Source organism: Falco peregrinus, chromosome 3, assembly GCF_023634155.1.
Source record: "Falco peregrinus isolate bFalPer1 chromosome 3, bFalPer1.pri, whole genome shotgun sequence".
Taxonomy (NCBI): domain Eukaryota; kingdom Metazoa; phylum Chordata; class Aves; order Falconiformes; family Falconidae; genus Falco; species Falco peregrinus.
In genome coordinates, this window is record NC_073723.1 from 56,819,047 (window position 1) to 56,836,262 (window position 17,216).

Sequence of the window (17,216 nt, forward strand, 5' to 3'; positions counted from 1 at the left end):
GAAATTAAATTAGCTTCCCTTCCATGCTCTGGTTTTGAAAGAACAGCACTCTAAGCTGAAACTTGCCTGGCTTGAATGCAGAATTTGCATGTATGTGTTTGTGCAAGATATCTTCCAAAGTATTTTAATTCTGCTTTTTTTTTTTTTTTTTTTTTTTTTTTTTTTCCCCCCACCAGAAGGAAACACCACTTGCCAATGCTGCATTCTGGGCTGCGAGAAAAGGAAACCTGGCTCTCCTCCAGCTGCTGCTGAACAGTGGGCGAGTAGATGTGGACTGCAAAGACAGCGTATGCACACAATGCACCTACACCCACGGCACTGATTTTACATCACTTTCCATAGACCACTGTGCACAGGGTGCGGCAGGGATCTAACATGAGACATTTGAGGGTCTTATGGCACTTAGGGATGATTTAAAACTTTCTCTTGTCAGAAAGCAAGTTTGAAACTCAAGGTAAAATAGAGTGATGATTTACATCAGTGGCAAGGGGTTAGGAATTTGCCAGCACTCAAAAATGTGTACTAGTTAGTTGTGGTGCTGACATTTAAAACACTGATCCTAGCACCTCGGGCTTCTCTTTGCAAGGAAATGTCATTGTAGTAATAGATCACGGTGAAGAGTCGACTCAACCAAGCCCAGGTAGCAATGATTCTGTCAGCTAGCAGAGCTCCTCATAATTACAAGAACTGCTGGCCTCCTAACTTCTTCTTCCCCCACCCCAGTGTCTCCTGGACTTGGCACTAACATGAAGGCACAGTAAGCTTGCCAAGCAAAGAGGAGCCCAGACACATGACAGTTAGATTCCATGGGGATTCCTTACTGTAATTGGCACGGGTTGAAATTAGTTTTGAGATTAGAAAAGGGTTGAAAACACAGATAATGGGGATGTCTTCCTATTCTGCTACAGCATATGGAGAGATACTTGATAGTACTAAGCTGTGGCAAATAGGAGGGGAAAACTGAGGTCAAGAAGTTCCCAGGTTTTTGTTTGGCATTGGAACTGACTTACTAGGAGTTGTACAGGCCAGCCTGAAACATGGACCAGCCACAGTTTCTCTCAGTTTGAATACCTTCAAAGTGCAAGAGCCCATTGACTTTAACCTATCTTTTAATTTTCATTTCATTTTTGCCCTGTAGGCAAGTATGTGTCCTGCAGTACTTCTGGAGCTGCTGCTATGACTGTCATTCTGACAGGGAGGGAGGGATGTTCAGATGGGGGCATGAAGGACAGAGATCAGAGTAAAGAAATACGGTCCACTATTGCTTGTTTTTTCTCAAAAGAAGGCTAACTGTGGTCAAGAATTTCTGCAATGCACTGTAAAATATCCTGACTTATTAATTATATCAAGCATACAGATTTTCTAGACTACAATATTTTCATACGATTAAGGCTGCATGCTTCTTTTTTGCAATGTCACACATTCCTTCTTTAATTTGAACTGGTGTGTGTGTGAATGTTTTAGAAGGATGGGTTTCATCTTTATGCATGTGGTTTCCATGTATTGTCCGTACACCTGTCTTACTTGGTTTGCTGGAGCAGTGACCTTATGGTGTACTGAGGAAACTTGAATGCATGGTTCTAGTATGGAAAGTTCTTTCATATAATGTGAAGAGTCACAGAGTGAGTTTACTCTTGTTATTTGGATAGGGAATTAGTATTCAAATCACCCAGACCTTACTCCTGACTATGACTCAGAATTAAATGACTCAGCTGAGTCACTCAGCTCCTGTGTTTAAAGTTATTCTTCTGAAAATGATGCAAAGATCCTTGGGATTCTGTGATAAAAATGCTGTGTATAAATGCAAACTAATCTTGTTATTCTTGCGGTACTTATTTTGGGACAAAAAGGTGAAGTCATTGCATACCCATTTATTGAATGGTCAGGCCTTAGCAATGCAGGCAAGTCTGTAACTTTTTACTTTATAACTGCTCATTTTCAAAGTATTCTTGATAGTAAGTTTTAAATTATAGCAAGTTTTTCAGTGATTACAAGCTTCCTTCAGCTTTTCAAAATAGGTGCTCTCTTCCAGACAGCCTGATTTGTTGCTAGAGGTGTCTGTTGAAGGTACTGACTTGTTTTTCCTTACTCCCAGCTTGGCACAACAGCTCTGATGGTGGCATCTTACTATGGCCACATAGATTGTGTACGGGAACTGGTGTTGCAAGGAGCAGATATCAATCTGCAGAGAGAGGTAGGAGAAGTTCTGCATTCAAACAGGGATGGATTAAGTGGTTTATTACAAATAATAAAAGAGTGTGCTGTTTTTTGCCAGTTGCTTCTTTGTCATTTGCTGTGCAGTACTTGTGTAAACAGGGTCTGTTCTGAGGACATCAAGGAACCGGATGTCTGGAGATTATAATAGAAAAGGAGATGCCAGAGGTACACTTATAAGTAATTCATCAAATATTTCCAGTACACCTGGTTGGTGAGGGGCAGTCATATCTAAGGTTTAACCCTCCAGGGTTACACCATTTATGCAGCTGCAGTTTACTTATTAGCACAGTAATTTACAGCTCTCTGGATGGGATAAATGATAAGGAGAAGTCCTTTGCCTTTTGATTTGCAAGGTCTGGTCATTAAAATGGAGTGGATGCCATTGCTAGACCAGGGATTATTATGCCGTGGAGTTTCTGCCTCCTAGTGTGAGCCAGTTCATCTCAACAATCACACACCTTAACCACCTGTACCCTTCCCTGCATCTCTGCTTTGCATTCAGGGCATCTCTCACACCATGACATGCTTGCTTGTGGAAGGAGTATCAGCAGCAGGTTTTGGGAAAGTTCCTTCCTCTCATACTCCACCCAAATGGTTGTAAGGAGTACCTGCAGCCACTCTGGTCTGTGCGCTGGCTACACAGAGGGCAGAATTGCTCCAGGACAGTGACAGTTGTACTGGTCTTCAGAGCAGAGCAGTTTAAGGAGGCTATGCAGTAACACAGGATGGCAGCAGGCAGTACAGGACAGCTGTATGCTTGTTGCTTTAACAATACAAGCCAATGTTTCTCATCCTTGGTTACCTGGAACTCAGGCATTAATCTCATGCTGACATCTGCAAGTTACTGAGTCAGTGAATGCCATGTTCGATGATATAAGTGTCTTTGCACTTACTGGTCTAAACTTGCTCTAACCATGATTGTCAGTGTCTTTCAATGGGGTCCTGTTCCAACAAAACATGCATTTAAACATGTCCCTTCCCTTAGGTAAATATTGCTCGAAAAGCAGCAACAAAAGGAAATGTTGAGAACAGTTTTATGGAGCTGCTCTTGAGTATCACTCAGGACATACTGATTCAGCAAGCCAACAAAAAAAGAAAGACTGAAATCATCCAAAATCACTCTGTTGCAGACGGGAAGCAAAGCAGATGAAGTTTAAGCCCTAAAGACCAATGGCATTGTTCTGAAACTAAATCCACATACTCAAACCATTGCTTTCATTCTTTGAACTTGTTGTGAAGGTTGGGGAAGTGAGAGCCCCATAAATGTTTCTGGGAGAGGGGGTTTTGAAATGGCCTCATGGTGCTGCATGATATTGTAAAGGCTTTTGGCACTGGAGTGAATTTAATGTGTAGCCCCCCTTTCCTACACTTTTTATATGGGATGAGAGATCAAGAAAGCCTGCTTGTTGTCTTTTTCCCCTTCCCTTCCCTTCCCTTCCCTTCCCTTCCCTTCCCTTCCCTTCCCTTCCCTTCCCTTCCCTTCCCTTCCCTTCCCATTTTCCTTCTGTCCAGCCTTTAGAAGCTTAGACATTCATTTTTTGGGTCCTGATTTACTCACATGTTAATGACAGTATTTTATACAACTAGTATAAAGTGTGAGATTTCAGTTCTTCGGTGAGGTCACAGAAAAGCCCGAGTTGCAGGGCTGGTCATGGTTGCAGGGATTGGCTGGATGGGGAGATACTGCTGCAAGAGATGAGGATGAGACTACACCAACAACAGTCACATTTTGTCAGTGGAGAGCCAAGCCAGCTGGAACTCTGCTGTACTAAATAACCACCTCCCTGGTCTTTCCACACCTTGATCCAAAATGATCGCATGCTCCTATTTCTCTCAGGTTGTAGTAGCAGATGGAGTAGGGGTTGGTTTCAAATTGGCTGTTCCTCTGTTGTGCAAGACTGTTCTTTTCTTGCTCTGGGCTTGCTTTCCCTATCTGGTGACTGGCTAGAAGTGAGTGAATCCTAAGAGATGTGTATTAGAAACTCTGTGCAGAAGCCCCTTGTGAAACTTGGATTTTACTCAAATGTATGATGCTGAACAGATTTCTTGGTATAATGGGAAGAAAACTGACCTGAGGTACCAGGTGTCCTCTGCGGTCCTCAAAACCGTCATGTCTTTTCAGCTGATATTCAAATGATTATGCTCAATACTTTTTCATTTGAAATGTGTATACTTCAGTCAACTGTGTTATGTGTTTGGGTTTTTTTTTAATCCATTTTTTCATTACAGTCAGGTGCAACTTCTCTGTTCTTTGCTGCACAGCAAGGCCACAACGATGTAGTGAAGTTTCTATTTGAATTTGGAGCCTCCACTGAATTTAAGAATAAAGTAAGATGATGGGTCTGGTTTTGCATGCTGATACATTCTGAAAATCAAGGCTATCTCTTCCTATTCACATGAAACATGACATGGCAGCAGGAAGATGATAAAAGAATTTCCTCGCTTGAACGTTTTCTGAGTAATATCAGTAATGTTATATATTGTAAAAATATTAACTTGGGACTAGCTTTTACTACTAAACTTAATGGCATAACTTGATCAAAGTTCATTCCCTTGACAGTGATACCAGTCTTTCTTCTTAAACCATCCTCCAACATAAGAACAAAGGGTCTTTTTGTATATGTTAGGTAGGAACCCATTTTAGGTGTGTTTGTACTTCACTTGCATAGACTGAAATTTTTGCCTACATTAGGATGTCTTTGCATACCACCATAAGATACATAGAGTACAATGGCTTCAGTCCTCCCCAAATTCCCCTTTACCCATCTGTGACAAGAAGGTGAAATGCATGTCAGAGCTTCTGTATCTTTGTTCAGACAGGTCCTTTTTCAAAATCTTCTTAGAATAGCCAAAAGCACAAACAGCAGAGCCTTGGTCTGGTTCATCACCCCTTATGGGGCAAACAGCATCAAGAACAGCAATTCATCACTTACAGCAGTATATTGACTCCATTTCTTTGCCCAAGGCAGTACTAGCACCTCTACCTTCAGCAAACAGAACCAAAAGCAGTGTATATCCATTAAATATTCTTGTCCTTGACATGCTGGCCATATTCTGGAGCATTCCCATAATCTGGGAAGGACACTTGCCAGTCACTTACCCTGGGAGCGATAGTGATGTATTTGAAGAAGAAGGAATAGTTCTTTACCACACAGTAACCAGTTTTTGAAGATGTTATATAGTCTGTGATTCAAATGATTTCCTCAACTCTTACCTGCTTTCCAGAGTTTCTGGAAATATAGGCTTTAAATACTAAGAGAATTGACAGAACATCAGAGACTCAACTCCTGATGCTCCTGGGACTAAAAATCCTGAGGTTTTGTGGCCAGAGTCAACACATGCCCATACAGTAGGATTCGGGTACCCCACGGAGCTATGCTTGTGGTAAGCAATTCTGACCACAGCAGCAATCAGTAAATTCAAAAATATGAATGAAATTGTGGCTGTTTAACACAACATGAAGTGCAGCCGTGGAACCTGGCAACACAGGAGGTTGCAATGTTAAATACAACAGCTGGATTTTAAAGTGCTGAATAATCTCATGTAGGACAGAGTTATTGGGAGAAGCTGCACGTTAAAATAAGGGTTGCTTCTCAGCCTTTTGTTTCAGGGTATAGGTGAGAGCAAGATTCAGAAGGATTATCTTCTCTTGCATTCAGCGAGTGAACTTACACTGTCCTTTGAGTCATCTGGTCTATAAAAAGGCCCCAAAGCCATGCTGAAGGAGGAGAGGTGTCCCAGGCGTAGGAAGAGCCTGGACTACTCACTGCAGCTCAGCAGGCAATTGGGCAAGTGTTTTTGCAGAGGGAAGGAAAGCGGTGAAGGGAGGAAACTTGGTGAGGAGGGAAGACAGAGCCTGAGTACCTTATTCTGTCTAGGGGAGCAAGTATGTTTTCACCAAACCTTTCCACAGCCTGAGAACTAGGAGTTTGTGAAGAGGCCAAGACTTGGCCCAGAAGGTGAACCAATCCAAGAAGGCTTGAAATTGTCTGATCCTTCATGACAATATATGATCCTTTATCAAGCATGCAAAATATCTTGATGTGAGTCATTAGGGCAGATAAAAGGGCGTAAAGATCTAAATGATAAGAAAATACTTCTTTATTCAGCCACTCCTGATGGCTCCCGTCTTTGGACAAATGCAGGTTTGGGGACTACTATTGCTCACCTTGAAACTTGGCTCCCAGTCCTCATGCTCCTGTCTGCCTCTTCCTCTGAATTTAAACCTGCCTTGGCCCATGTGCTAGTCCTAAGTATATTTTAAGCTGCAGGTTGCTCTTCCTCTCCAGGCCAGTTTTCTGCCACTTCCAGTTGAGATGGCCATCCAACAACACCAACTCACAAGGGACATAGCATGAAAAACTGATACATAGTGTGTATGTGAGGCTATTTTCCAGTAGCATCAAATATCCCTGTCCAAGAACTCCCTCCTTTTCATCACATCTTCAGGAGGTGCATCAGCCACTTCAGCACTCATAGTACGACACAAGCTATAGAGCCTGAAAAGGCTCCTGGAATCTGAACGAAGGATTGTTGCGTTAAAATTAATCTGTGCAAGATCCAAGTGACACTGGTTTAATAAGTTGAAGTTCGCTTTCAAGCCCATGTCCTCTTTGCTGAAAAGGCCTGCTCTCTCCGAACAGGAGTATGAGGGCTTTTCTAGATTCATCATCAATGTTGGGACCTATCCTGGAACTTGCCACGTTCATTCTTTCATTCCTTGCATGGGGACTGCAGCTTTTCTTCTGAAACAAGGATATAGACACAGGAGTCCAAGTGCTTACAGCTTCCAGACTGGGATTTGGTAACCTCCTGAAGTTTTAGACTCAGGCTAGGTGGGAAACTAACTTGTACTTGGTGCAGCAGTGTGTGCCTGAGCAGTAGGCACCACTGAGAACTTACTGCATTGACAGTATGCATCTTCCATTGGCCTTCTAGTATGTTTTTGTATCAGTTCAATTTTCTGATTTAATGATGTGGCTTTCATAGCTCGGAATTATTCCATCAAACCACCATTCTGGTAACAGGGGACTAAGATAGCAGGCTCCTCCACCTCCCCCAAACCCCAGAAACAATATAGTTGACACAATATGCCCTTTCAGGTCAGAAATAAGGCACTTTCCAATTAAGGCACTCAGCTGGGAGCAATGCTGGAAAAGATATGGCTGATCCTGTCTGTTTTTAAAGGGCACTGCAAAATTAATCAATTGGCAAAACACTTTCTATTATAAATGAAGACATGGCAAATAGAATGTGTCCTAGGAAACAGAGACTTTAAAACAAGGAAATGAAAAGCACAACATCTTCTTTTTCCTGTAAATTGTAATTACTACATTTGTTACTTATATATGAAAATGCTGGAGAACTATTTTAATATAGGCACTCAATTGTTGTTACCCCTTATTAGAGTTGATATACACTATAGCAGTCAAAGCAAACCTGTTCTGACATAGCATAATAAAGTAATTAGCAATAATAGCTGATATTGTAAAGAGAATAAATAGTACCATTGAAGGTTATTTTATATCTTATCTATCTATCTATCTATCTATTATAAAATGCATAGGATTCAATAATATTCTTCTCCATTGTTCCAGTCTGACAGTCCTAGAAGTATGCATCACAAGTTGAAACATGTTCTTGTTTCTTACTATGAGACATGTTACAAGCATGTGGGTTCTTAAAAGGGTTTGCATGGTGCCACACTTTCTGAGCAATACTGCAGGCTGAACAGTATGTCAGAGCCTATTTTTCAGCAGGCAGTGATTGCAGAAGATCAGTTCCCCTCCCTTGTAGCATATTTCAGAGATGATAAAACACCAAATAATTCAAAACTACTTTCAGGTGATGATGGCAGAGGTGAAGGAGGAGGTAGGCAAAGAAGCAGGGAAGTCTGCGCCAGGCAGCGCGGTCTTACCGGGTGCTGCTGTTCCAAGTGCTTACACGGGAGATTGGCAGCTGCTGTGCGTGCCGCCAGTAGGGAGGGCAGGCTGTGCGGGGTGGGAAAAATGGTTTCAGAAATGATTTGTGGAGGTAGTTGAGAGAACTGGCTCCTGTCTGAGCTGTAAGGGTTTGCAGTGAAGGGTTAATCAAAGCTACATTGTGATAGGGAAAGAGCATCCGAGCAATAAACACCTAAGGTGATGTGGCCTCCTCTCAGCTGCACCACCAGCACTCTGACCACTGCAGAAGGGCGATCGCCCCAGAAGTGCCTCTGTGGTTGCTCATGTGTCCCTGCTCCCACTTGCTGCCCTGCTCAGACTTTCCAAGAGGCTTGCCAGTACCAAAGATGCTGCTTCAGCTTTTTACTCATCTCAGCTGAAGCCAAAAAGGAAAGAGGGAATCACATGGCTGAAAGGGATGTTAAAACTCTGCCATTTACTACATTTCCCCCCACCCCTGCCATGATTCATCTGCCTTCCCTATGGCCTGTAAAACATTGGGGTCTCCAGCTAGAGCTTGCTGGAACAAAGTGTAAGAAAAAGCAAGATGGAAGCTCAGTAGGGGCGAGAGGGTGCTGAGTTTTTCTCCTCCCAAGAAACCATGGACTTTCACAATGTTTGACAATTCCTTGATTTAACTGAATGCTGTCTTACCACATGGTCAGTGGAAAAGATTCCTGCCCCCAACTTCCCTTTCTTGCAGTAGGACCTATCTCTGTTTGTCACAGTGGTACCCCTACCCAGAGAGTGCAAATGAATCCCAGACTCTTCTGTTAAATGTATTCAGCTTCATTGGAGACACACAGTAGAGCAGGCCTTGGAGCCCATTTGTCTTCCAGATCAGGGACAGATCTTTGAGTCCAACAAGGAGTTGTTACCCAAATTTTTTTTGACCCAGTAAATACCTGATTCAGGATGGACAGCTGGAATGGGGGACGACTCAACGCTTTTTTCTGATCCCTGGACTCTGACCAGAGTGGTCTGGGAATCTTGGTCACTCTAGTCTGAAAGATCTAAATGGTATATTTTGGAAATGTATCTGTCTAAAACTGTTCACTGGAATTAACCAAACACTTGGTCAGGAACCCCATTTCGAGACACTTGGACATATCCTGAGAAAAGTGTCTCCCTCCTTAAACCTCAGGCTGTGGCATCTCCCAAGGTGGGATCACACGGTTGGACTCCAAGCATTGGGCTTCAGCTCTGCTGTGCAAACTGTGGTTAGCTTTGCAGGCCTGCCTTTTAATGGGGATGAGTCATTTGGTTCCCTCCAGAAATTATGTTAATAACCAAACAATATTCTTAAAATAACAGCAGTTTGTTGAGAACACAAGAATTTTAGAAAACAAAACCCAGGCCATAAAGCATTAAACAAACTATTCCCATATGCAGCTAACTGAGCATGTGTATTTACACTCTATACAGGGAATCTCAGTATTTTTAAGCTTCCTAAAACTTGTTCTTCCCTGCCTCTCCACAGAGGACCTCCCATCCAGATACCGCACTTGCTGGTTTTACCTTATTAACCTTTCTCTCTCCATTTCCTTCAGGGAAAGAGTCTTTAAAAATATCTGGGTTTTGTTTGTAGCCCTTTGGTCTGGTACTCTCTGGTTACACTACTCGAGCAAAATGGCTTTCAGCTGGTTGGAGACAGGAAATAAGTTTCACCAAGCAATTAGCTTTTGCCATTGTCTTAAGTGTGTATAAGGTGTTTTTTAATCCAGGAACCATTGTGATTGCTTTTGTGGTTTGTTCCGGCAGTTCCTATTAAGTTAGGGTAGTTTAATTTAACAGGAAATTCTAATGACTCATTGTAGCTATAGAGTAACAACTCCACTGACCTGTTCACACACTATTTTTAATCAAACAATCCAGAATTAATATGCAATTCTTAGACTGTCACATAACAGCTTCACATCTGTGACTTTGCTGGCGCTCAAGCCTTGTTTGCTTTTCAATGTCATGGGGAGGAAAGGTGAACATGATGTTTTGAGAGTAGCTATAGACAGTCCCTGCAGGTTAGCTCAGTCATGTCAGAGCCTGAGTTTTCATGAGGTTGTTATAGGCATGAAATAGCACCACGAATTAATAAATTTGATTGGCACTTCCCATTATAAAAGAACCATTTGACCGTTCAAGCTGTAACTTCTCTTATGGATATCTGTCTGTGTGGAAAATTTCAGACAAAACTTTGGAGCTGTTTCAGAGAACAAAGGTGAGGGTAAACACAATCTTTTGCACACATTAATAACAGCTCTAGAAACCATTTATCTGAAATACTTTAGGTACCTTATCTTGTGGTGGGAGGACTTGAGACTGGGAGAAGGCAGGGAAGGAGAAAGAAGACCTCTGGTGTGGGTGACTTGGGGTCTCTGTCATCCTTGCACGATGGCACGGTGCCATCCCAGAGAATAGATAAGAACTCCCTCTCCATGTCAGTGTCAGAAATACTGGCAATTTTTAAGTGGGGCACAGTGCACTTAAGATGGCAAGACCCACATTTGCTATTTCAGTGGTTTCAGCTGGCTTGGAGTCAATTGCCGGTGACACTGAGCAATTTTTCTTCTCAGATGTGTCCGAAGGGAGCATCTCTACAAGCAGGATTTGATGCATGTGCCTAGGTCTCCCTTTAGTGGTGGAGTGCAGCAACTATAACTGCCTGGGGTTGATCCTGCCTGCAGGGATCACTTCTTCAGCAGAAGTAATGGGGCTTTCACTGAAGGTCATGGGTTTAGTCTGATACACATTTCCACAGTTAGGTACCATGCTTTCAAATGCATCCTCCCTACTCTTTTTCAGGCCAACAGTCAACAGGTGGGAGGCAGGACATGACAGGGCATGAGGTTCTGACCAAAGAAGAATAGATGATCAGTAGGCTTTGGAGCAGGGGAAAGGTGTGCTGTCCTTTAGCAGCAGGAAGAGCTTGGCAGGAGTGGGGGATTTGGCTGTAAAGGGAAGAAACATGGAGAAGCTTGGAGTTGTGAAGGGGACAAAGCTACTAGTGGGAAAGCAGAAGACGAGAAACAAAAGGCAGAATTTTCTTAATTCCTGTCCCTCACTAAAAAAACCTCAGGAGAAAAATGTTTATAGTGACAGAGCCAAGTTTAAAGATTCCTGTGGCAAGACTTGGAACTAAAATTATGAAAGATTCAGTAGGTGGTCACTAGAGAACTGCTGTGAGCCAAATTCTGAAAAGCCTTAAAATTTGATTTTTTTCATGGTGATACTCAGTCCAGCACCTGCCCTTTTGCCTGAGTGTACCTATTCTTTGCTTTTTCACAGGATGGAGGTACTGCTCTTCTAGCTGCTTGTCAGTATGGGCATGCAAAAGTAGTGGAAACCCTGTTGAAGCACGGTGCCAACATTCACGATCAACTTTACGTGAGTTATTTGACACAGATAATATTGACAACACTAGTAGTGGAACAAATGTGCTGTTGTTTGGACAACAGCAGATACTCTGGCTCCAGCACAAAGAAGCATTTGCCAAACGTTGTGGTTTTATAGTACTCTACTCTCCTAAGATGTGAATTTTTTTAACTGTCTGTTTTTCGTGATCCTGGGAGAAGCAGCACAAAATCAGAAAAGAATTTTTTCTGCCTTTTGGTTCATTTTCTGTATGAAGAATATGTACCAAATCTGGGTTAGGTGAGTGCTATCCATTAGCCTTGAACAAAAGACCATGTCATGTTCTACCATGATTTGCATTGCGGACAGAGGGGTGCGTACCTATAAAGCCCCTGAGGTACTAGAGAATCAGTTCACCAGTTTTCTGCCAGAAAGAGTAGTAAAAGTTAAAATATTTAAATATATTTATTTTTTTACAAAAAAAATCAGTTAAAATTATGTTATTTGTGTATCTCTAGCTTGCCAATGTTTGGGGCAAGGAATGGTTAAAATAGCTCAACTGATGTTGTTTAGTTGACTTTTCAGAAAGCTGGACTGAGCCAATGAAGCACTGGGTTTAATTTACTCCAACAGAGACGGAAATAAGCTGAGCTTTTCAGCATTCAACAGAAACCAGTGGCAGATTTTCCCTTCACTTCCCACCACTCTTTCCTACCCCAGGGCACTCAAGACTGACAAAGGGAAAGTTGTTCCCCAGGGACAAGCTTCTTCAGCCATTTCCATGGGCTTTGGATCTGCAGGATGCTGTTGCACTCAGAGCTCCTCCAAGTGTGCATGGCAGCTGAGGGCTGGTGACTGCAGAAGCCACCAGTGCACTGGAGGCTGTGCACTGGTCACACAGGGGATCCCCACTTCTGTGCTGCCCTCACTCGGTATTTCTGAAGCAGGGTGTTCCACCCTTGCTGCTCTGCAAATAGTAATTGCCTTTCTAATCTGAGGGCAGTGATTCATACCTCTGCACCGTAATCCCAGGGGTTACCTGCCACTTGGTTTAAAAATAGCCATCCTGCCACACCTACAGACATTTACCTAGAAGTGAAGGCAGTAAAATAACTTCCTTGTTTTCACTCCTGGAAACGAGCAATATTTGCAATTGGATTTAGAGACGTATTTTTATTGCTCACAGCGACTGGGCAATACCAGTCAGAAACAGCTGCTTAATAAAACAAAAAAAAAAATCTCTTGAAAATGAGTGTTAGCGTGGGTCCTTTAGTGGGACATAGCCAAGCTGCATTTGCAAAGTGGTATCTGACTGGCAGTTTCACTAGCAGGTGGCTAAATGAGAGGGATTTTGAGCATGTGTTTGGGTAGTCCTCTCAAAACCATCAAGACAGATGTGTTAAATTGAGTCACATGAGGGGTAGAAAGGAAGACGAGAGAATACCCTAACTAAATGGTATTTATTGTGAAATATGTTACATATTGTGAAATATTATGAAAATATGTTACAGCCTCAAAATAGCTTTCTCATTACAGCATCAATTCAAATCAAGTGGGTGATTGGGAACCCAAGGTTTGCCATCTTGATTGATGCTACAATAAAGAGCTCTTTTAATATTGCACGACCTTGTCTACTTTCTAAATGGAAGAGTTATCACTATACCTGTCTCTGAAGTAAGCCTGCAAAGGATGTGATACAATCACCCTGTTTTGTATACCTGCATAGCAACTGGAGAAAAGAGCCCCTCAGAGGGCCCAGAGGTGTGCATTTGTAGTGCCAGCAGACACCTCTCTTGTTTACCAGGACATTTTTCTTGAAATCAAGGTCAAACATTCTGAATTCAGTCCCAGGGGCACTATATTCAGTTCATGCTTCACTAAGTCTGTGCTGAGTTTTGCAGGAAGAGGAGCAGGTAAGCAGTATCTCTCAGCAGACAGCAGCATTTGGTCCCAACATAGCGATGTGCCAACAAGGTCAACAACAGGCTTCCACTAAAATGCCCTGTATTTTGTGATAAATATATCCATGAGATGGTATGAGATGCATACTTGCTCATCTGAGATGCAATGAAGGGGTTCATTCACGTCTCTATTTACACTGGAAAAGTCTCACCTCCCGGGAAAACTTGCCCTAGCATGCTCTGTGCTGAGTGTTGTGGGTATAGGATGGGTAAACACCTGTCCCACCATCAATGCAGATTTCCACTTCCAGTTGGCTGGATGGATTATAATGCTGTTTGAAAATTTTTCATCAAAAAACCTTCATGAAAGCATAGAAAAAATGCTTTTTTACATTGTTGTTTAAAGGAACAAGTTTTTATGAAGTCCGTCTACACGAGAAATGTTGAGGAAAAACGAAATCCCTTGTTTGTTCACAATTTGTTCTTTAACAAGCTTTTTGCAGGAAAATGCTGGTTTCTGATAGGGCTATGAGATATTTTGTCTAGCATGTGCTACTTTTACATTATCGTATTACAGGTAAAGTCTTTTCTACAAGATGTGCCAGAGCAGTGGCATGGTAGTTGCTGGGGTGGCACAGCAGTATGGCACAGTACTTACTACTTGAGCCTCAAGGGCAAACTTCAGTGCTGGAATCTTCAGTCTTTGAATGTGTTTTCACCGTGTGTATGTAGCAGAACACTTCTGCATGAACATATAAAAGCTAACTGAACCTATATTACTATACAGGAATGAATTTCTAGTTATGTAGATCAGTGCTTCAGTGAACTGGACTCTTAGTATTCCAGACCCAGGTGGCTTGATGCTTGGCTTTGATGTATGATGGAAGACAGCACTTGTGCATCTGAATGAAAATGTTACCATAGTTTGTTATGAACCAGACTTTGCCTTTTGGTGATTATTTCTTGAACGTGACTGTATATCTGCTGTTACATGGCATAATGGCTTAAAAATAAGAACCTGATTCAGTTTGGTTTGGTTTTGTGTGGAATAATGGCATCATTTCAACACAGCATAAGCTGGATGTATCTGTTCTTAGGACGGAGCTTCTGCAATTTTCCTGGCAGCACAAGGAGGCTATCTGGATGTCATCCGATTGCTGCTTTCTTCAGGAGCAAAGGTTAACCAGCCACGGCAGGTGAGCTCAACACTTCAGAACAGAGCTGGGGTCTAATTTTTTGCAGTTAAGAAAATTTAACACTGGAATTTTCTCCGGGCATCAGGTTCCCATGGAGGTGTTTCACTGGAAGGCAGGTTGTGCCTGTGCCTGCATTCATGTTTTAGTTCAGATTGGAAATGCAGTTTCGATGCGAGTACCCCAGTCATTTCTTTTTGCGTGCAGACCAGATTGTTTCTGAAGAAGTGAAACTGGAAGCTCTGTTCTAGGTCTGCACCAGTTGAGCTTACACATGAAGGCAGATCAAACACTCACCAGTCCTCTGAATGAGTTTTAACTACATGCATGTTTGGGCCAGGGAGCAAACAAAATCAAAATAAAACCCTCCAGCTGTATATAATGTTGATGTAAGGGCATTGCACTATCACTTGTAACTACTGGGCTGCTTCTGTTGCACCAAGTTGCTTGTGAGGGTCTACATAGCCTACCACATCCCTGCGTTCTTCTGAAAATCCTGGGAAAAGCTTTAGAAAATCTGGGAAGTCTAGTGGGAGACAGTACTAGGTTTGGTATATTGAAATCGCCAGGCCTTCAGTACTGTGGCTTCAGTGTCAAAGCTGATCTTTGACAAGAGTTTTTACTTTTACTTTTACTTTTTTTAGTTTTACTTTGTGTTATCCCTGTGCACTCTGAAACTCAAGCCTGGCTGTTACCTTCATCTCTGGAAGTTCTTGATAGATGTGGAAAGCCTTGCTGTCCCCATTTACAGCTAGTCACTGCAGTGGGCCTGATCCTGCAAACACATACTACCAGCGGCAATTGTAAGCATGAAATTAGCTCCTCTGTAGGCAGTGGGACTGCTGTTTGATCATTAAATGATATGTGTGAGCTAGATTTGTGGCTGGTTCAGAGGTCCCTGCTAGGGGGTTAAGGGCTAGATCCACATTGCATCACTTTATAGTGTTAGATAAGGCTGCAAGAGACTTCCTAGGTGTTAAACTAACTATGGGGTACATAAGCATACACGGTGCACAGAGATGTATAAAAAAGCTCTCTCGGTTCCCAAGAAAGGATTCCTTAATTGTTTAGCTGATTCTTGACTCTAAAATCAGTGCTTAAACAGCACGTTTAGAAGCTGCTTTGAGTGGCCAGATGTGGGAGTTGCACAGCAAGCTTTACTCCCAACACATAGAAATGTCTGGTTAGAGACAGGGATTCCCAGGAATCTGCCTGCTTTAAGAGAGCCTCTTCTGTGGCCTGCTGAAACCCTGCAGGCAAGGTAGCTGTCCTGGGTCTTCACTGCACATTTTAAATTGATGGGATAAGGTCTTGTCCTTGCAATCAGTCATGTATGTCTGCCAGGTGGCTGTGATCACCAACTGCACCGAGTAAAAAATCAGCAGGCAAGAGCAAATTAATGTGAAAGCTCTAATAACAGTGGACAACGTGGCATGTGATGAGCTTTGCCACGTATTTGCAGTATTTCCTTTCATCTACACCAAAAGCCTGACAAATCATAGCCTGGCAGCACAGATTGATCTATATGACTTCTGCTGCATCTGTAGGTCTGTGTAGCCTCCTTGCTGCTCTTGTAATGTAAAGAAACTGTATTAGGGTTTTATGTGGCCAAACTAAAGTAATTTTCCTGCTGCCTTTCCCCCCACCTCTCCATCACCAGAGCTGTGCTGACAGCTGCTCACTGGACTGATGCTTTAGCTGCTCCTAGGCTGCCTCCACACTGTCTCCCAACATCAAAATTAAGAAATGTTACAACCTGTTAATTGACGCAGGCTAGAAGATCAATGTAGGACAGACCAAGGTGTGTTTTAATGCCTTTTGAGTCAGTCAAAATAAAGTTGGGGAGCCTTAGATTTAACTTTTTTAATCTAAACTAAATTTAGATTTATGTTGCCATTAAAACGGCATTCTGCTAACCACAATTCTAATGCACCAGCTAATTCTTTCTGACAATATTTTTTTAGCACTCTAATCCAATTTCTACAACATAATGTTTCATGAAGCATTTAAAAATCTTAGTTGAGGCAAAGACTTGACTGTGAATGTTCCTTCTGGCTCTGTTTCATCTCCGGCAGGATGGGCTTACTTTGCTTCAGGGTACCTCCGATCCCTGCTAAGATTATGCCTGGATAAATCCATGGCATTTGTATTTGGGCGCAGTGTAATCTGAAACATTTCCTTAACAAATGGAACATTTTTACTGTTTAATTAGTAAAGTAATGGTTGGATGGACTTCAGTCTCTTTCCTACTAACAAACAAATTTGTACTTTGTTCGAAGGTGGCATGTTGGTCATGAGGAATGTAGCTCTAGATGGGGCAGTTTCGATGCCAAATGACTCTTGCTGTCAGTTACAAACTGCACTGCCCTCACTCCTGTAGGAAACTTTTCTAAGCAACATAACACTGACTGCAGGGCTGCAGAGTGCCAGGTGTGAGTTCATGCTTCTCCTTCCTCATGGTGTCCATGTTTTCCTTTCTATCTTGTGAATTTGGGGGCTTAATTCATGTGTCTGGGCATGTGCATCTGCCTTGTATGTCTCTTCCTGCTGCTGCAGTGGGTACCAGTTCACCTTCTGTCTTGTGTCCCATCTCCCATTTCCACGGGAGTGCTCCT

The 17,216-nt window shown here is 42.5% G+C and overlaps 1 protein-coding gene across 2 annotated transcripts in view; it reads left to right on the forward strand.

The window, feature by feature from the left end:
- The window catches only part of ANKRD29 (ankyrin repeat domain 29), a 51,252-nt gene that overhangs the window by 22,651 nt on the left and 11,385 nt on the right, over positions 1 to 17,216 (forward strand). For both annotated transcript variants that reach the window (XM_055800925.1, XM_055800924.1), the window contains 5 exons: positions 177 to 287; positions 2,096 to 2,194; positions 4,447 to 4,545; positions 11,442 to 11,540; positions 14,506 to 14,604. In XM_055800925.1, coding sequence (XP_055656900.1) covers positions 2,114 to 2,194; positions 4,447 to 4,545; positions 11,442 to 11,540; positions 14,506 to 14,604 — 378 coding nt within the window. In that variant the 5' untranslated portion in view covers positions 177 to 287; positions 2,096 to 2,113. The remainder of the gene's footprint in view (positions 1 to 176; positions 288 to 2,095; positions 2,195 to 4,446; positions 4,546 to 11,441; positions 11,541 to 14,505; positions 14,605 to 17,216) is intronic.